Consider the following 21,763-nt stretch of genomic DNA (forward strand, 5'->3'; position numbering starts at 1 on the left):
TTGAACTGATAACTTCTTAGTTCCTGGTATTCTGATCCTTCTGCTACGCCACCATGTCTGTGTGAATAACTGAGTTCACCTGTACACTGAGTTCACTTCCTACACTTTGGACTTCAAAGTAAATCTCAGCATTGTATGAAGAAAAACAATTTTTTTATTTATCATAGTGATTCAGGAGTAACATTTAAACATAATAACATTAGACAACTATACAAAAAAATAGATCTAATTGCTGAAATAAGTAAATAGAATCAATGATGAGAGAATAGTCAGATTAACTGATAACTAAAATAGCAGTGCAGATGGCACTCTTTTGCTAAGTGTAGAGATGTTTTCTAGGTACTGAATGTGATGGGCCTTCTGAGAATGTTACAGACTTTGTGGTGCAGCAGAAACATCAGCATACCCAGGTGGGGTCATATTGAAAAGTCACTACTATGTGATCATGCCAAATGTAATCATATTGTCAATGATACAAGATTTGTACACAATTTTAGCTGAACAGCGTACCACTTACCTTAAAACCTCCATTTCATTACTTCTCTTACAAAAAAAAAAAAAGTGAAAATTAAATGAGCATTTTCACATGTGAAAAACTGTCACTTGAAAATCTAATTAGCACTTTAACGGGAAGAACTTTCAAAAGCTGTCACATGGTTTCATGGTATCACATGATGAAATTTTACATCCCCATATTGTCACATTTATTTCACATGAGATCATGTTTTCACATGTGTCATTTCATGTTGTCACATGTTTCTTTTACATGTTATCACATTAACTTCACATAAGATCACATGAAATTCATATGGTTTTTCCTGCAAGGGTACTGCAGTCACTATCACTACTATAACTTATTTCAAAACTATAAATACTTTAAGACAAGCTATCAAGCACACAAATGTTCTTTAGGAAATGTACTTTTGTAGTTTGTCTATTTATTCCACTCACTCTAGCACTTAAACCGCTTACGCATTCAACACTAAACAAACTATAGAATGGGTAGACAGCCCCAACACACATTCAACACTAACCAAACTATAGAATGGGTAGACAGACCCAACACACCTTCAACACTAAACAAACTATAGAATGGGTAGACAGCCCCAACACACCTTCAACACTAAACAAACTATAGAATGGGTAGACAGCCCCAACACACCTTCAACACTAAACAAACTATAGAATGGGTAGACAGCCCCAACACACATTCAACACTAAACAAAGTATAGAATGGGTAGACAGCCCCAACACACATTCAACACTAAACAAACTATAGAATGGGTAGACAGCCCCAACACACATTCAACACTAAACAAACTATACAATGGGTAGACAGCCCCAACACACCTTCAACACTAAACAAACTATAGAATGGGTAGACAGCCCCAACACACATTCAACACTAAACAAACTATAGAATGGGTAGACAGCCCCAACACACATTCAACACTAAACAAACTATAAAATGGGTAGACAGCCCCAACACACCTTCAACACTAAACAAACTATAGAATGGGTAGACAGCCCCAACACACATTCAACACTAAACAAACTATAGAATGGGTAGACAGCCCCAACACACATTCAACACTAAACAAACTATAGAATGGGTAGACAGCCCCAACACACATTCAACACTAAACAAACTATAAAATGGGTAGACAGCCCCAACACACATTCAACACTAAACAAACTATAGAATGGGTAGACAGCCCCAACACACATTCAACACTAAACAAACTATAGAATGGGTAGACAGCCCCAACACACCTTCAACACTAAACAAACTATAGAATGGGTAGACAGACCCAACACACATTCAACACTAAACAAACTATAGAATGGGTAGACAGCCCCAACTTCGATTGCTTGAGATTTTTCCCCCTTCTATTTATACCTTTTCTACTACAACAATTCTTAAATGCATTTCACCAAATGCTTTTCAATGGCAATAAAAGTGCCTGTAACACTTTATTTTAAGGGTCCATAATGAACCATTTATAAGGCATTTAAAAGGCATTTGCTCACCATTTATTAATCATTACTCCCACATTTGTAAATGTTAGTAAGCTAATTATTCACACGTATGTATATTTCCTTCAACATCCTGTGTTGTTGTCTTATTCTTTTACCAGGTACTACAGGAATGTCTACCAATGGCATGCCCATCTTTTTCTACACTGGTCACTCAAAACATTTATGGAATATTTATATACATAGCACTCACTTTAGATGAAAGAATGCAAAAATACTTCACTTGATTAGTAAATGGTTTATTCATGTGGGAGTAATGCTTAATAAATGGTGAACAAACAATTTATAAATGGCTAATACATGGTTTATTACAGACCCTTGAAATACCACTTGAATGGTCAAAACTTAATGCTACTCTTAAGCTATCAAAACCAAACAAATGTTGAAATATGCAGACTGAAACAATATAATAATTGCGCACAGCTTTTTGATACTATTTATACTTTTCAAACCATAAACATTTTAAATGTGCATTACAATGGTAAAATTAAGACGCTAGCATACATCCAAATGAGGAAAAAATGTATTACCCTTCAGAAATACTTGTAATAGGCCTTTGATTATTGATCAAAACATTTTTTTAAAAGTAAGGGCAGATTGCATCATCTGTGGATCTATTGAGGAGGTATGCAAATTGGAGTGGGTCTAGCGTTTCCGGGATGATGGAGTTGATATGAGCCATCACTAGCCTTTCAACGCAGTAGTCATTTAGGCAGGTTACCTTCGCTTTCTTGGGCACAGGGACTTTGATGGTTTTGTCTGAAATGGCAAAACCATCCGACATCTGTTTTTGTACATGTGAAAATGCAAATGTGATTTTTACGTGGTTTGTTTTTACTTGTCTTGGTGTGGGCTCTGTAGTGGAGCAGCGGTCTAATGCACTGCATCTCAGTGCTATAGCTGTCATTACAGACCCTGGTTCGATTCCAGGCTGTATCACATCCGGCTGTGATTGGGAGTCCGATAGGACGGCACACAATTAGCTTTTTAAATGTTAAACTGCATATCCAAAATTCACATGTTGAAGTGAAACAGCTAATTTCATTCAAGTCATTAATGTGTTGCTAACTAGCAACAAGATAGCCTAATGTTTACACTTTAGAGTTTGTGATCTAGCTAATGATTAGCCAAATGGGGTGAATGCAGATGGGTAACCCTCAGCCTATTTATTTATAGACACTATGTTGCATCATATGGGCTACATCAGGCGATAATGATAACCTCTGCCTGATACTATTGTCCAATATGTTATTGGGCTCATTTCTGGAGGGGGAAAGTATATTTTAAATGTCAGCATCATTTTATTTTCATTCATTTTGGAGTAGAATGACCTTTTAAATAGTAACCAGAACTGACTTTCTCAAAGTTATTGACTTTCTCCCCAAAAAGTGTAGGTCCCCCGATGACCTGTAGTATGATGTGATAAGTGCTGCTGTCAGTATTGTTGTCAGGAGGTTTAGGCACCTCCTAAATCCCAATTTGACCTTACTTCTTTAACATCAAATGAATGGACGTAATGGCAGTATTCTGACCTCATAAACCACAATTTTTGTTGTTGTTGTTGAAATATATACATTTGAGTTATTTTGATGTTGGAAGGTAAACAATCTCTCTAACTTGTCTATCATATATGAATGTTTCCCTATGTCTCAGTTTGGCAACCCTTTAAGCCCAATGTTGCATTTTTGCAGCACTTACAAATCTAACTCTATCTCTGGCTCAGAATGTTTGTTTCTGAAATGTTTTTTTTTTTTACATAATCACTACATCTTAGAGAAGATAGGAAAAAATATTTCATGTCATGAACTTGCATGGATGGCTTACAACATATGCTTGTTTGGTGGAATGGTGTAGTCAGACGAGTGGACAGGTTTCTGATGTTTCAGAGTCTACTGATGCCACAATAATCATACAGACACACAACACATACTGCTCAGAGATACATCTGGGTCTAAGGAGATGCACTAGGTAGTGTTTGTCATGATGTTTTAGTTTAGGACCTGTACACAATGCAATGTTTTTGGAAGCAATGCATTTGTGCAACCATGGGACTTACAGGGTTAAGCTATGAACTTCAAACCAATGTTGAAATGTGCAGACTGACTCAACTTAGATGGCTTGCATACGGCTTGTTGATACTATTTATACTTTTTGGATTTATAACCATTTAACATTTGCATAAATGAACATGGGTTTGAAAGGGAAGCATAAGAATACAGTGGTAGCTATTCAAACCGGGCCTGCTCCTTGGCTACAAGACCAACTTTAAGATGCTTAGCCTGTCCTAGCTTCAAGTTCTCTAAAACCTTTAGAAACTATAATGACATAATATAGACTATAATGACAAAACATTAGGAAAACACGCACTTTCCATGACATAGACTGACCAGCTGAATCCAAGTGAAAGCTATGATTGTTTATTGATGTCACTTGTTAAATCCACTTCAATCAGTGTAGATGAAGTGGAGGAGACAGGTTAAAGAAGGATTTTTAAGCCTTGAGTCAATTGACACGTGGATTGTGTGTGTGTGCCATTCAGCGGGTGAATGGGCAAGACAAAAGATTAAAGTGCCTTTGCACGGGGTATGGTAGTAGATGCCAGAAGCACCGGTTTGAACTCAATATTAGGTAAGTGTTCCTAATGTTTGGTATACTCTATATATATATATAGAGTGGCTACGTTCTGTATATAGAGTGGCTACAGAGTGGCTACGCTAAAGATACTGAGATTTTTGCGCATGTGCAGGATCGAGTCCTTTCAGCTGTTGCCTTAGTGCTCACTCATTTCGTGACTCCCCTGCCGCTTGTTCAAACAAACTTAGTCCATTGTCTGTTGTAACAGTAATCAAAGCAAACATGAGAACGACACAACAGGCAGTCTAGCAATTTCATGTTCTTTTTTTCAGGAGGGGAGTTGGCCGACATGCAGCTATTTAGGCAAGCTAGATGTACACAGCATATCAAAAAGCAAGCCACAGACAGGCAGTAAGTAGCGATTCGATGTGCAAGTATTGGCTATAGGGAGACAGAGTTCTTATTTTAGCAACTGGCTATATGGTAGCATAACTATAAAGATTACATCATCACAAAAAACGCTGTTCGTTTTTCCCCAATGCAATGGGTAGACTGCGTCTTGCTTGTGCAACGGCAATATCCGTTACAACAGACAGATAGCCTTCATATATATATATATATATATATATATATATATATATATATATTATGAGTGGACAAAACATTAGGAACATCTGCTCTTTCCACGACATAGACTGACCAGGTGAATCGAGGTGAAAGCTATGATCCTTTATTGATGTCAGTTGTTAAATCCACTTCAATCAGTGTAGATGAAGGGGAGGAGACAGGTTAAAGAAGGATGTTTAAGCCTTGAGACAATTGAGACATGGATTGTGTATATGTGCCATTCAGAGGGTGAATGGGCAAGAAAAAAGATTGAAGTGTCTTTGAACAGGGTATGGTAGTAGATGCCAGGTGCACCGGTTTGAGTGTGTCAAGAACTGCAACGCTGCTGAGTTTTTCACGCTCAACAGTTTACCGTGTGTATCAAGAATGGTCCACCACCCAAAGGACATCCAGCCAACTTGACTCAATTGTGTGAAACATTGGAGTCAACATGGGCCAGCATCCCTGTGGAACGCTTTCTACACCTTGTAGAGTCCTGCCCCGACGAATTGAGGCTGTTCTGAGGGCAAAAGGGGGTGCAACTCAATATTAGGAAGATGTTGCTGATGTTTTGTACACTCAGTGTTTATATTTTTGAATGTTTGTTCAAATCGCCAACAAGTTTTTATTTCAGCTGTTCAGAAATATGAGGCAGAGACAGGTAACATCTCGATCAAAGTGGTTGAGGCTTCAGAAGAGGGTGACTAAAGCATAGAGTAAAGAGACAAACTTGAATGTGTGTATTAAATAACATGCGCAGAACATGATTCTGATGATTCATTTCGGGAAAAAAGTTTCCAGAACATGAATGTACTGTAAGCATTTTGTTGGATGGTGTATACCACGTGTACTCTGTAAATATGATTAATACAACTTGACATTTTAAACTTGAACCGTACAAGCTAGAGACACCAAACCAACTTTCACATTTTCAGGCTATCTATCCTATCAACCATAAATACTTCAAGACCAGCTAGAAAACGCATTGTCTTAGGAAGACTCCTTTTCTATTTCTTTTAACTACAATAATGAGTTTTTCACTACTGTGGGCTTATGCCAATCATGGACATTTCATAGCTTTTTCCAACATCTTAATCTTAACGACTGTCACTGTATAATATACTGTTATTAATCTGCATAAGAAATTAGGCTTATAAGAAATTAAAATCAACCCACTGGCAGTTTATCTTCAATGTGTCCTTTATTCATCTTTTATGGACAGACTTCGTGAACATAAAAAAAACAAATTACGTGAGATTTTAGTTCTGGGTTAAGCGAGATTGGTCCTTTATAGATAGCAAAGTGTAGTTTGAAGGGGCAATCTGCAGTTCAAACTATTACAAAGCAGTCACCTCGCCACTTGTTTTGGTAAACAGCTGAGGGGTGGGGCTTGAGTAATATAACCCCTCACAAATTCATAGACAACGCTATGGATGCAAGTACTTACCATCCATGAGATTGAAATGATAGTTTCACCATGTTTTAAAGCTATAGTGGTTGTTTACATTGACTTTGTTTACAAACATTGGAGTAAAACGAGCTTATATTTTGGCTTTTGATGGGCTCCTACAGTTGAACTAAGCTCATGAGGCATTGATAAAGTATATTATTCAAGAATCAATGGCAATATAGCAATCATTCAACGGTCCAAAAATGGATGTAGTAACTGCGGATTGCCTCTGTAAATGGCACAAACATGAGTTATTAAACAAAGTCATGTTATGCTTTCTTTATTTTCTGTATAAATTAGAATATTATATAACCAACTTTTGGGCACTGGAAAGTGCAATTTTTCATGAGTGAAAATAGAAACTGCTATGATTTTGCGCTAATAGAGTCAGACAATTATGTCCTTACAATAGTTTTGATTTAGATTGGCAGAAATGTCAAACCGATTTATGCAACTTCGCCTCCATGCCACATGCAATTGTTTATAGTCACAACACTAGGCTGTTGAATGGACGTCATTCCAATGTTTTGGACTGCGGTTCAATGAATCCCCACATCAGACCACTTATTGGCGCAACAGGTTTCAGCAGCTAGGGCTAGGGGTTTACTCAGAAACACTGACCCATCTTGAACAAGAACATGTCAACCCTTGACCTAGCCTTGACTGAGTCTTCAATCAGATACACCCAGCATTGTCCAGGACTTGCACGCCATTGACAGACTAGCCAGCCTACTAAAATTGTGCTGATTGGAACCTGCTTGTCCATTTCTGTCTGAACCTAAAGTAGGGGCAATCTGCGATTGTTAAGTCCATTTTTGGACATAGAATTCATAATATAAACCCATTGAAGAGTATAAGAGGTTAGTTCCACTGTCTTACCCCATCAGAACCAAACAGAACCCCATCAGAACCCAAATATAACAATGTTTTACCCCTTTGTTTGTAAACAATGCAATTGTAAACAAACACTGTATAGCCTCAAAACATGGTTAAAAGTATAATTTGGATATCTTGGATGGTCAGTCCTTGCATCCATAGGTCTGTCTATGAACTTAGAGTGGTTACATTTCTCCATCAGCTATTTACCAAGTCAGTGGCAGGGTGACTGCTTTGGTTACATTTCTCCAGCCCCATCCTTCAGTTATTTACCAAGTCAGTGGCAGGGTGACTGCTTTGGTTACATTTCTCCAGCCCCATCCTTCAGTTATTTACCAAGTCAGTGGCAGGGTGACTGCTTTGGTTACATTTCTCCAGCCCCATCCTTCAGCTATTTACCAAGTCAGTGGCAGGGTGACTGCTTTGTAGTAAAGCGGCATGGGGAATACGTGTAAGAAGTACATGGATGTATGCCTGCCTGAGGTAGTCCATGAAAATGTGCTGTTTTTCTGATGAAGTACACAGTGAACAGTGTCAATATGGGCCCCCTGCCCAGGGAATGTCCATGTGCTGTTGTGGGTGAACAAAGTGGAGTGGTGAAGCAGTATAGTGGAAAAGGTGAAATAACACACTATTACATAACAAAAACATTGAAACATCACTCAACCCCTCATCCATAAGATGGTTTTCATAGAGAAATGTCAGAATGACTAATGATGTTCAATTCTATTCTAATTTATTCTATATTCTTCTTCAATTCTGTTCTTTTCAAAATGTCCATTACTTTAGGCTACTAGAATGTCTATTTTCCATCCTCAATAACTGACAGTTCTATTTTTATTTTCAGCCTTATGGGCCATTTCCTGATTCATCTCCCTCACCTCCAACCCCACCCCCACCTCCCTGCTATGAATCCCCAAGACTGCACCCCCATCCCTGGGGATTTCAACCTCTCCTCCTCCTCCAGTGGTTACTCCACGGTCACCAACCTCTTCATGAACGAGTCCGGCGAGAGCGCTCCCTTCCAGGACAGCAGCACCGTTATCACTGCAGTAATCTCTATGACTGTATTCATGGTGGGCCTCCTGGGCAACACGCTGGCCATCTATGTGGTCCTGCGCTATGCCAAGATGAAGACTGTCACCAACATGTACCTTCTGAACTTAGCCCTGGCAGATGAATTGTACATCTTAGGACTTCCCTTCCTGACCACCCAGAACGTGCTCTCTTATTGGCCGTTCGGGGAGTTTCTGTGCCGCGTGGTCATGACGGTAGACTCCATCAACCAGTTCACCAGCACCTTCTGCCTGACCGTGATGAGCATTGACCGCTACCTGGCCGTGGTGCACCCCATTCGGAGCGTCAAGTGGCGGCAGCCAAAGGTGGCTAAGATCATCAACGGGCTGGTGTGGGTGGTGTCGTTCGTGGTGGTGCTGCCGGTCACCATCTACTCAGATGTTCAGGACCGCTTCAACTCGTGCAACATGAGTTGGCCTGATCCCCAGGAGCTGTGGTCAACGGTCTTCATCCTCTACACTGCCATCTTGGGCTTCTTCGGCCCCCTGCTGATCATCTGCCTCTGCTACCTGCTCATCATCATCAAGGTATAGTTGGGTTGTACTATAACCCACATCCTCTTTAGTCTTATGTTGTTCATTGTTTGTTCGTTGTTTAAGGCCCCTTCCATTTGTTTGAGACCCCATTCCATTTGTTTGAAACCCCATTCCATTTATTTGAGGATCCATTCCATTTGTTTGAGACCCCATTCCATTTGTTTGAGACCCCATTCCATTTGTTTGAGGCCTCATTCCATTTGTTTGAAGCCCCCTTCCATTTGTTTGAGGCCGCCTCCATTTGTTTGAGGCCCCATTCCATGTGAATCCTTAATCCCTTCTTCTCACTGTCCTAAACTAAATTCTAATGGTTCTTAGGTTTGTTTCTATTTCCAAACCCAATGGACCAGTGCCTTAGACCCTGGCCTGGGCCTAAAACCTCTCCAAACCACTATAAAACCTCTCAATATAGTGATCTTCAAAGGTGTCCATGTCCAAAGGTATTCCTTCACAAAGTCACAGACCAAAACCTCCCATTCATTACAGGTGAAGTCTGCCGGGGCCAGGGCGGGCCTGACCAGGCGACGCCGCTCTGAACGCAAAGTCACCCGCATGGTGGTCATCATCGTGGTGGTCTTCGTCATCTGCTGGCTGCCCTTCTTCACCACCAACATAGTCAACCTCGTCTTCATCATACCAGAGAACAGTGTCACCGCCGGTGTCTACTTCTTCCTGGTCATCATGACCTACGTCAACTCCTGTGCCAACCCACTCCTCTACGGCTTCCTGTCTGACAACTTCAAGCAGAGCTTCAGGAAGGTCCTGTGTCTCCACAAGGCGAACGGGGTTGGGGTGGGGGACGGAGGAGACATGGGGAGTGGAGGGGGACGTCCCATATCCCCTAGGCTGGAGAGGGTGGAGACGACGCAGCAGCATGACCCGCTCTTCACCCCCCGGATCATGGACTTCAACAATGGACACATGCAGAACAACCAAGTAGGTAAATCTATAGAAATAAAATGACTAAAACAGACATTCGCAATAAAGTGAACGTTCTGTGATGGGTGGATTACTAATTCTATGGGTCAATATTCTACCCAAGAACTGTGAATGGCTGTCAGGTATGAATTATTTTGGTCAGTCTGCCAAAGATAATCTTGAAGGCTGTCACTTTCATTCATTGGTAGTCAACCGCAGCATACAATATAACTAGATTCACAGCCAATTTATATGTCATTTATATTTATCTAAATGATAGTACTTGATAGTTTTGTTCACCTGCAGAGCATCTTAAGAAGTAGAATAGATTAATAAGCACTTACTACACAGGGCGTTTACCCTTCTCCTTGGCCCACAACTGCTTTACAGCATAGAGGGTGAGAGGAGCTGAAAAATCACTCTGGAAGCCTAACATAGTAAACCCTCCTGATCAGAAGCTTTGACGCTGAGGGGATCCAGTGTACTGTGTGCTGATAGTTAGTTACACCCACTAGTACTGTAAATGGGTACCACTGATTTCTCCTCTACGGTTGATGCCTCCAGCGTATATCATTTTTTTTAAATTCTGAGTGCTGTGCATTTCGCTAGTATTTTTGCATCCCAACATTGAAGTGTAAGGGGCCTCCAGTTTTTTAGATAGACTGGGTCTTTATATTTGCCATCTGGGTCTTGTTTTAATAATAGAGAAATCAGACCTTCCTGCTGAGTACCTGACAGACTACCATTTCTATAGGAGTAGTTAAAACAATCTAACAATGGAGCTTTTAGTATTTAAAAAAGGCTTGATATACCTCTACCGGTATGCCATCAAGCCCTGGGGTAGCATCAAAAATGTCTTCCTCTGTAATTTGACCTTCGCACTGATCTTTCTGTATATTTGTTAATTTTCTATTTTTTATATTATTTGGAAAGAATTCCTTACTGTAATCTTCATTCAGTGGGAGAGGATGAGACGGAAAAGAGAACATCTGCCTAAAATAATTAGCTTCCTCTTTTAAAATACCATTCGGAGAATCATAGATGACGCCGTCTTCAGTAACGAGTTTCTGCAAATTATTTTTGTTAGTATTCATGTATTGGAGATTCAGGAAGAATTTTGTGCATTTTTCTCCATATTCCATCCAGTTTGCTTTATTTTTGTAATAGATTACATTAGATCATTCTTGAATAAGTTCCTCAAGTGTAACGCCCTGGCCATAGAGAGGGGTTTTTGTTCTCTATTTTGGTTAGGCCAGGGTGTGACATGGGTGGGCGTTCTATGTTTCTTTTTCTATGTTGGTTTGTTTCTTTGGTTCGGCCGTGTGTGGCTCTCAATCAGGAACAGCTGTAGTTCGTTGTTGCTGATTGAGAGTCATACATAGGCAGCCTGTTTTTCCTTTGGGGTTTGTGGGTGATTATTTTCTGTCTAGGTTTGTGTTAATCCTGACAGGACTGTTTGGCTGTCGTTTCTTTTCGTGTTTTGTTTGTAGTGTTCATTCGTTTATTAAAATCCTTTATGATGAACACATCCTCCGCTGCACCTTGGTCTCATTGTGACGACGGTCATTACAGAATCACCCACCAGAAAAGGACCAAGCAGCGGAGGAAGGAGCAGCACCAGGAGAAGAGCATTCAGGATTCCTGGAAGTGGGAGGAATTTCTGGATGGAAAAGGACCATGGGCTCAAGCTGGGGAGTATCGCCGTCCGCAGTGGGAGATCGAGGCAGCGAAAGCTGAGAGGCGCTGGTATGAGGCAAGGGAGCGCAACAGGCACGAGAGGCAGCCCCCCAAAAAAATTTGGGGTGGGGACACGGGGAGTGTGGCAGAGTCAGGTTGGAGACCTGAGCCAACTCCCCGTGTTTACTGGAAGCAGCGTGGTACTGGTCAGGCACCGTGTTATGCTATGAAGCGCACGGTGTCTCCAGTGCGCACTCATAGCCCGGTGCGCTATAGGCCAGCCCCCCGCAAGTGCCATGCAAGTGTGGGCATCGAGCCAGGGCGGATTGTGCCAGCTCAGCGCGTCTGGTCTCCAGTGCGCCGTTTCGGTCCAGGTTATCCTGCGCCGGCTCTGCGCACTGTGTCTCCGGGGCGCTGGGAGGGCTCAGTTCGCCCTATGCCTGCGCTCTGCCCATGCCGGGCAAGAGTGGGCATTCAGCCTGGAGTATGGGTGGCAAGCCTACGCACCAGAACTCCAGTACTCCCCCACAGCCTGGTTTATCCTGTGCTTCCTCCTCAGACCAGGCCTCCAGTGGGTCTCTCCAGCCTGGTCTATCCTGTGCCTCCTCCCAGGACCAGGCCTCCAGTGGGTCTCTCCAGCCTGGTCTATCCTGTGCCTCCTCCCAGGACCAGGCCTCCAGGGGGTCTCTCCAGCCTGGTCTATCCTGTGCCTCCTCCCAGGACCAGGCCTCCTGTGGGTCTCCCCAGCCTGGTGAGTCCTGTGCCTGCGCCCAGAGCCAGGCCTCCTGCATGTCTCCCCAGCCTGGTGAATCCTGGCCAGAGCCACCAGAGCCGCCCGCCAGTCCGGAGCCGCCAGAGCCGCCCGCCAGTCCGGAGCCGCCAGAGCCGCCCGCCAGTCCGTAGCCGCCGGAGCCGCCAGAGCCGCCCGCCAGTCCGTAGCCGCCGGAGCCGCCAGAGCCGCCCGCCAGTCCGGAGCCGCCAGAGTCGCCCGCCAGCCGGGCGGCAGCCAGGGTCGCCCGCCAGCCGGGCGCAGCCAGGGTCGCCCGCCAGCCGGGCGCAGCCAGGGTCGCCCGCCAGCCGGGCGCAGCCAGGGTCGCCCGCCAGTCCTCCGGCGCAGCCAGGGGCGCCACCTAAGTGGGCTAAGTCAAGGGTGGAGCGGGGACCACGTCCCGCACCAGAGCCGCCGCCGTAGGAAGGCCCACCCAGACCCTCCCCTTCAGAGTCAGGTTTTGCGGCCGGAGTCCGCACCTTTGGGGGGGTACTGTAACGCCCTGGCCATAGAGAGGGGTTTTTGTTCTCTATTTTGGTTAGGCCAGGGTGTGACATGGGTGGGTGTTCTATGTTTCTTTTTCTATGTTGGTTTGTTTCTTTGGTTCGGCCGTGTGTGGCTCTCAATCAGGAACAGCTGTAGTTCGTTGTTGCTGATTGAGAGTCATACATAGGCAGCCTGTTTTTCCTTTGGGGTTTGTGGGTGATTATTTTCTGTCTAGGTTTGTGTTAATCCTGACAGGACTGTTTGGCTGTCGTTTCTTTTCGTGTTTTGTTTGTAGTGTTCATTCGTTTATTAAAATCCTTTATGATGAACACATCCTCCGCTGCACCTTGGTCTCATTGCGACGACGGTCGTTACATCAAGTTCTTTTTGTTTTTCGTCTAACTTATTTTGTATCTCTGTAGTATCGTTTTTATTGCTATCTACCTGTACTATTAGTTAATGTATATCCCTTGTTAGTCTTGTCTCTTTAGCCAGAAACTGCATTTTTATTATTGATGAATATTGAATTGAATGACCCCTGAAGGTACATTTAAAGATATCCCAAACAATAAGGGAATTTGCTGAACCTATAATATACTGGAAAAATTCAGTTATAAATTATTTTGTCTTAGTTAAAAATAAGTTGTCCTCCCGTAAACTTTGATTACATTTCCAATATCCCCGTCCACGTGAAAAATATATAAGAGTTATGTGAATGCCAATTAGATGATGATCCGATCACATTCTGTTTCCTATTAAAACTTTTTTGCAAGAGAGAAAGAGACAAGAAAGTAGTCAAGACGACTAGCTTGATTAAGTCTCCTCCATGTATATCTCACTAGGTCGGGGTTTTTTACTCTCCAAATATCCACTATTTCTAATGAGTCCTTAATATTTGTGATTTCCTTAGGGGCACGGTGATGATAGTTTGTAGAGTGATTACCTTTACGGTCTATTGAGATATTCAAAAGGATCCACCTTCCTTGCGAATCATTCCTGACTATTTGCACATTCAGATCAACATTTTTGTTAATTAATATCATCACACCTTTTGAGTTCCTATGTCCATGACAGAAAAGTATTTTACCACCCCATTCCTTTTTCCACACAACTTCATCTAAGGATGTAGAGTGAGTTTCCTGTAAACAGTATATGTTATATTCCTTTTCTTTTAGCCATGTAAAGACTGATCTTCTTTTTTTTATCTGCTAAACCGTTACAATTATATATTTTTTATTTGATTTATTTATTTATTTCACCTTTATTTAACCAGGTAGGCTAGTTGAGAACAAGTTCTCATTTACAACTGCGACCTGGCTAAGACAAAGCAAAGCAGTGCGACACAAAAAACAACACAGAGTTACACATTGAATAGACAAACATACAGTAAATTATACAATAGAAAAAGTCTATATACAGCATGTGCAAATGAGGTAGGATAAGGGAGGTCAGGCAATAAATAGGCCATAGTGCCGAAATAATTACAATATAGCAATTCAACACTGGAGTGATAGATGTGCAGAAGATGAGTGTGCAAGTAGAGATACTGGGTGCAAAAGAGCAAAATAAATAACAATATGGGGATGAGGTAGTTGGATGGGCTATTTACAGATGCGCTATGTACAGGTGCAGTGATCTGTGAGCTGCTCTGACAGCTGGTGCTTAAAGTTAGTGAGGGAGATATGAGTCTCCAGCTTCAGTTATTTTTGCAGTTCGTTCCAGTCATTGGCAGCAGAGAACTGGAAGGAGAGGCGACCGAAGGAGGAATTGGCTTTGGGGGTGACCAGTGAAATATACCTGCTAGAGCGCATGCTATGGGTGGGTGCTGCTAAGGTGACCAGTGAGCTGAGATAAGGTGGGGCTTTACCTAGCAGTGACTTATAAATGACCTGGAGCCAGTGGGTTTGGCAACGAATATGAAGCGAGGGCCAGCCAACGAGAGCATACAGATCGCAGTGGTGGGTAGTATATGGGGCTTTGGTGACAAAAAGGATGGTACTGTGATAGACTGCATCCAATTTGCTATGTAGAGTGTTGGAGGCTATTATGTAAATGTCATCGCCGAAGTCAGGGATTGGTAGGATAGTCAGTTTTACGAGGATATGTTTGGCATCATGTGTGAAGGATGCTTTGTTGCGAAATAGGAAGCCGATTCTAGATTTCATTTTGTATTTTAGCTGTTTAATGTGAGTCTGGAAGGAGAGGTTACAGTCTAACCAGACACCTAGGTGTTTGTAGTCGTCCACATATTCTAAGTCAGAACCGTCCAGAGTAGTGATGCTGGACGGGCAGGCAGGTGCAGGCAGCGATCGGTTGAAGAGCATGCATTTAGTTTTACTTGTATTTAAGAGCAGTTGGAGGCCACGGAAGGAGAGTTGTATGGCATTGAAGGTCGTCTGGAGGTTAGTTAACACAGTGTCCAAAGAAGGGCCAGATGTATACAGAATGGTATCGTCTGCCTATAGGTGGATCAGAGAATCACCAGCAACAAGAGCGACATCATTGATGTATACAGAGAAAAGAGCCTGCCCGAGAATTAAACCCTGTGGCACCCCCATAGAGACTGCCAGAGGTCCGGACAACAGGCCCTCCGATTTGACACACTGAACTCTGTCTGAGAAGTAGTTGGTGAACCAGGCGAGGAAGTCATTTGAGAAACCAAGGCTGTTGAGTCTGCCGTGGTGATTGACAGAGTCGAAAGCCTTGGCCAGGTCGATGAATACAGCTGCACAGTATTGTCTCTTATCAATGGTGGTTATGATATCGTTTTGGACCTTGAGCATGGCTGAATTATAACTGGCTATACTTATTTCACCTTTTACCATAACTTGATACTATTCTCAGTCTAAATTGACCATATTTTAGTGCTTGTAAAATTACTGCCATCCGAGGTATTATGACGGTCAAAACTAGAGCTTTCAAATGTCTGATATTTAGAATTCAAGAAATAGGTTCTAGCAATATTTGTTTTATTGCCTTGCCTGTTTGCCTGTGCCACAAATGTTAGAAAATTGAGACAAGATGTTATGTGTGTATAGTAAATCTGAGTAGGTTGATGTGTGATATTGGATGTGATTTAGTGAGAGTGTGTACAATGTCTGTATAAGAGTAAGACTATAATGTGTGATGTCCAAATAAATAATAACTCCACCAATTTGCATGGTTGAGTGTCTATGTGTGCAATATGTAGTGCGTATAGCCATAATATTCATGATGATAAATGTAATCCATATCGTATCACCGTCATAGTTGCATCATAATTACCTTTAACATCATTGAAAAACACATCCCAGCATTTCCATAGCAATTGATGTTTCACATGATCATGAAAGAGACCTTGCATTACTCTAGAGACGGCTTCACTACAGTACAAATGTATTCCGTACAATATGTTATTATTCCCCAATGTCCCTATTCTGATATCTTCCCCTTGCTTGTTGTAAACATATAAAAAGTTGTCGACAAATACATAAAAAAGATAGACAAACAATAAACACATTAAAATATAAAACAGTTCTCAACAAAAGAGAGAGACGGAGAGAAGAGAAAAGAGAGAGAAAGAGAGAGTGAAAGAAGAGAGCGAGATCAGGTGTGTGTGTGTGTATGTATAAGTCTGTATGTGTAAGCGAGCATGTAATTGAGTACGTGTGTGTTCATATCCATTTCATAATGTTCAGATATTTCTACAGTTCCCATGCTTTCTTTTTTTCGTAACCTTAAGTCCCTGTAGAATTTAGTACAGCCATGGTATCATCCATGTCCTTGTCAGCCGTGGCTGATAATATACACTACCGGTCAAAAGTTTTCTTTATTATGACTATGTTCTACATTGTAAAATAATAGTGAAGACATCAAAACTATGAAATAACACATATGGAATCAGGTAGTAAACAAAAAAGCATTTTATATTTGAGATTCTTCAAATAGCCACCGTTTGCCTTGATGACAGATTTGCACACTCTTGGCATTCTCTCAACCAGCTTCATGAGGTACTCACCTGGAATGCATTTCAATTAACAGGTGTGCCTTCTCAAAAGTTAATTTGTGGAATTTATTTCCTTCTTAATGCGTTTTAGCCAATCAGATGTGTTGTGACAGGGTAGGGGGTTACACAGAAGATAGCCCTATTTGGTAATAGACCAAGTCCATATTATGGCAAGTTTAGCTCAAAAAAGCAAAGAGAAATGACAGTCCATCATTACTTTAAGACACTAAGGTCAGTCAATCTGGAAAATTTCAAGAATTTTGAATGTTTCTTCAAGTTCAGTCGCAAAAAAAAAGTTACCAGCCTCAGACATTGCAGCCCAAATAAAGCCCAAATAAAGTTTGAGTAACAGTAATAGTAATAGACACATCAAAGAAACCACTACTAAAGGACACCAATAATAAGAGGAGACTTGCTTGAACCAAGAAACACAAGCAATGGACATTTGACCTGTGGAAATGTTGAGATTTTTGGTTCTAACCGCCATGTCTTTGTGAGATGCAGTGTGGATGAACGGATGATCTCTGCATGTGTATTTCCCAACGTAAAGCATGGAGGAGGAGGTGTTATGGTGTGGGGGTGGTTTGCTGGTGACACTGTCTGTGATATATTTAGAATTCAAGGCACACTTAACCAGCATGGCTACCACAGCCTTCTGCAGCGGTACACCATCCCATCTGGTTTGGGCTTAGTGGGACTATCATTTGTTTTTCAACAGGACAATGACCCAACACACTTCCAGGCTGTGTAAGGGCAATTTGACCAAGAAGGAGAGTGATGGTGTGCTGCATCAGATGACCTGGTGTCCACAATCCTTCGACCTCAACCAAATTGAGATAGTTTGGGATGAGTTGGACCGCAGAGTGAAGGAAAAGCAGCCAACAAGTGCTCACCATATGTGAGAACTCCTTCAAGACTGTTGGAAAAGCATTCCAGGTGAAGCTGGTTGAGAGAATGCCAAGAGTGTGCAAAGCTGTCATCAAGGCAAAGGGTAGCTATTTGAAGAATGTTAAATATAATATTTTTGTTGTCACGTCCTGACCAGTAAAGAGGTTATTTGTTATTCTAGTTTGGTTAGGACGTGGCAGGGGGTGTTTGTTTTATGTGTTTCGTTTTTTTTTGTTGGTTAATGTTCTATGTTAGTATATTTCTATGTTCCTTCTAGTTTTTCTATTTCTATGTTTAGTTTATTGGGATGACCTTCAATTGGAGGCAGCTGTTCCTCGTTGCCTCTAATTGAAGGTCCTATTTAGTAGGGTGTTTTTTCATGGGTTTTTGTGGGTAGTTGTTCCAAGTGTAGCTGTGTGCCTCACAGGACTGTTTCTTCGTTGTTGTTTTTGTTCAAGTGTTTTGTTTCGTTTCTTTAATGAAGAAGAAGATGAGTATACACATTCCCGCTGCCTTTTGGTCCCATCCTTACGACGAACGTGACATTTGTGGTTACTACGTGATTCCATTTGTGTTATTTCAGAGTTTTGATATCTTCACTATTATTCTATAATGTAGAAAATAGTAAAAATAAAGAAAAACCCTTGAATGAGTAGGTGTTCTAAAACTTTTGACCGGTAGTGTACATCTAGCTGTTTTTTGTAGGCACCGAACGGCAGCTGCGGGTAGGGTTAAGGGGGAGAGGTGTGTGTCTCTTAACATCAGCAGGTGCACACTCTCTAATGTTAATAAGGAAGTCTTGAGGTTTTGCTTGCCTGAGTTAGAATACCTCATGATAAACTGCAGACCATATTATTATATTTTCCGTACATGTCTATGTATCACCACAAACCGAGGCTGGCACTAAGGCCGGGCTCAATAAGAAAATGCACATCCAAAGGCTTCGCTCCTTGCGACCAGTGATTTGAATGTAGGGAAACTCCAATCTGTCTTACCTCCTTTTTAAAAGCATGTCAGCTGTGCAACTAGATGCGAAAAAACTCTAGATCACTATTACTCCACACACAAAAACGCATACAAAGCTCTCCCTTGCCCTCCATTTGGCAACTCTAACCATAACTCTATCGTCCTGATTCCTACTTACCGGCAAAAACTCAAAAAGTAAGTACCAGTAATGTGCTCAATATGGAAGTGGTCCGATGAAGTGGATGCTAAGCTACAGGACTGTTTTGCTGGCACATTTGATAACATTGAGGAGTTTACCACATCAGTCACCAGCTTCATTAATAAGTGCATTAACAATGTTGTCACCAAAGTAACCATACATACATATCCCAACCAGAAGCCATGGATTATAGGCAACATCCAAACTGAGCTAAAGGCTAGATCTGCCGCTTTCAAGGAGCGGGATATTAATCCGGACGCTTATAAAAAAATCCTGCTACGACCTCCAGCAAGCCATCAAACATTCTAATCTTCCATACAGGACTAAGATCGAATCCTACTATGCTGGCTCTGATGCTTGTCGGATGTGGCAGGGCTTGCAAACTATCAACGATTAAAAAGGGAAACCCAGGCATGAGCTGCCCAGTGACGTGAGCCTACCAGACGAGCTAAATTCCTTCTATGCTCATTTCGAGGTAAGCAACACTGAGCCATGCATGACAGCACCAGCAGTTCCGGACAACTGTGTGATATCACTCTCCATAGCAGATGTGAGTAAGACCTTTAAGCACGTTAACATTCACAAGGCCGCAGGGCCAGACGGATTACCAGAATGCGTACTTAGAGTATCCACTGGCCAGTTTGCAAGTGTCTTCACTGACATTTTCAACCTCTCCCTGACCCAGTCTGTAATACCTACATGTTTCAAGCAGACTACCATAGTCCCTGTGCCCAGGAACGCCAAGGTAACTTGTCTAGATGACTATCGCCCAGTAGCACTTACATCGATAGCCATGAAATGCTTTAAAACGCTGGTCATGGCAAAGACCATACTTTCAGACACCCTGGACCCACTCCAATTCGCAACAACACATCCTCCACGCTGACCCTTAACATGGGGGCCCCTCAGGGGTGCATGCTTAGTCCCCTCCTGTACTTCCTGTTCACCCACGACTGCGTGGCCGCACACAACTCCAACACCATCATTCAGTTTGCTGAAGACACAACGATGGTTTGCCCGATAACCAACAATGATGAGACAGCCTATAGGGTGGAGTTCAGTGACCTGTCAGTGCTGTGCCAGGACAATTACCTCTCCCTATACATTAGCAAGACAAAGGACCTGATCGTGTACTACCGGAACTAGAGAGCCAATCCACATCGACGGGGCTATTGTAGAGTGGGTCGAGAGCTTCAAGTTCCTCGGTGTCCACATCACTAAGGAATTATCATGGTCCACACACACCAACACAAGCGCGAAGAAGGCACGTCGATACTTCTTCCCCCTCAGGAGGCTGAAAAGATTTGGCCATGGGCCCTTAGAAAGTTCTACAGCTGCAGCACTGAGAGCATCTTAACTGGCTGCACCCCCACTTGCAATGGCAACTACTTGACATCTGACCGCAAGGCGCTACAGAGGGTACATCACTGGGACCAAACTGCCTGCTATCCAGGACCTCTATACCAGGTGGTGTCAGAAGAAGGCCTTAAAAATTGTCAAGGACCCCAGCCACCCAAGTCATAGACTGTTCTCTCTGCTACCACATGGGAAGCGATACTGATGCACCAAGTCCGGTATCAAAAGGACCCTTAACAGCTTCTACCCCCAGGCCATAAGACTACTAAATAGTTAGACCGGGTAGCTATTGGTTAACTATTTAACTATCTGCATTGATCCTTTTTAGCACTAACTCTTGCATTTACGTTGCTTTTACTGTTTATTATCTATCCTGTTGCCTAGTCACTTTATCCCTATAAATATGTACACATCTACTTCAATTACCTCATACCCCTGAACATCGACTTGGTTCTGGTACCCCGTGTATATAGCCAAGTTATCGTCACTCATTGTGTATTTATTCCTCGTGTTATTATTTATCTTTTTTTTCTCCCAGCATTGTTGGGAAGGGGCCGTAAGTAATCATTTCATTGTTCGTCTACACCTGTTGTTGACGATGCATGTGGCAAATACATTTTCATTGGATTTGATTCAACACCAAGATCAGAGCCTTGGGTCTGGACACCACCTCTGCAACTGGATCCTGGACATCCTGACGTGCAGACGACAAGTTGTCAAGATTGACAAGCCAATCTCCACCATACTGACTCTTAACACAAGGTCCCCCCAGGGGTGTGTCCTGAGCCCTCTGCTGTAGGTCTAATAACCAACAACGGCGAATCAGCCTATAGGGAGGAAGTAAGTGAACTGGCATTGTGATGCCAGGACAACAACCTTTCCTCAACATCAGCAAAACAAAGGAGTTGATTGTTGACTTCAGGAAGCAGAGGGGGGAACATGCCTGATCCACATCAATGGGACTACAGTAGAGTCATGTTCCTCGCTGTCCACATCACCAAGGACATGACATGGACCAACAACACCACCACAACACCGTCTCTACTTCCTAAGGCGGCTGAAGAAATTCCAAATAGTACTGCTGATCTGTTGCATCACGGCCTGGCACGGGAATTGCTCCATCCACGACCGCAAGGCCCTCCAGCTGTTGGTGAAGAAGGCCCAGCACATTACTGGAACCGTGTTCCCACCCATCCAGGACATCTACTCAAAACGTTGCCTGGGGGCGGGCGGCAGCATCATCAAGGAACCCACACACTCCAGTCACTCCTTTACCGTCGGGCAGATGGTATCGGAGCATGAGGTCTGATAGCAACAGACTCAGAGACAGTTTCTATCTACAAGCCATCAGACTGCTGAACAA

At 42.6% G+C, this 21,763-nt stretch overlaps 1 protein-coding gene across 3 annotated transcripts in view; it reads left to right on the forward strand.

Annotated features, from left to right (window-relative positions):
* Window positions 1–21,763, forward strand: part of LOC106606539 (somatostatin receptor type 5) — a 33,393-nt gene that overhangs the window by 8,593 nt on the left and 3,037 nt on the right. Inside the window, exons 2-4 of one of the 3 annotated variants that reach the window (XM_014202809.3) lie at window positions 8,391–9,147; window positions 9,643–10,092; window positions 11,647–13,340. In XM_014202809.3, the coding sequence (XP_014058284.3) occupies window positions 8,395–9,147; window positions 9,643–10,092; window positions 11,647–11,811 (1,368 nt within the window). In that variant the 5' untranslated portion in view covers window positions 8,391–8,394 and the 3' untranslated portion in view covers window positions 11,812–13,340. Of the gene's footprint in view, window positions 1–8,390; window positions 9,148–9,642; window positions 10,097–11,646; window positions 13,341–21,763 lie in introns of those variants that run through there. The other 2 variants (XM_014202811.3, XM_014202810.3) reach the window with 2 other exon arrangements.

Source organism: Salmo salar, chromosome 03, assembly GCF_965601325.2.
Source record: "Salmo salar chromosome 03, fSalSal1, whole genome shotgun sequence".
NCBI lineage: Eukaryota > Metazoa > Chordata > Actinopteri > Salmoniformes > Salmonidae > Salmo > Salmo salar.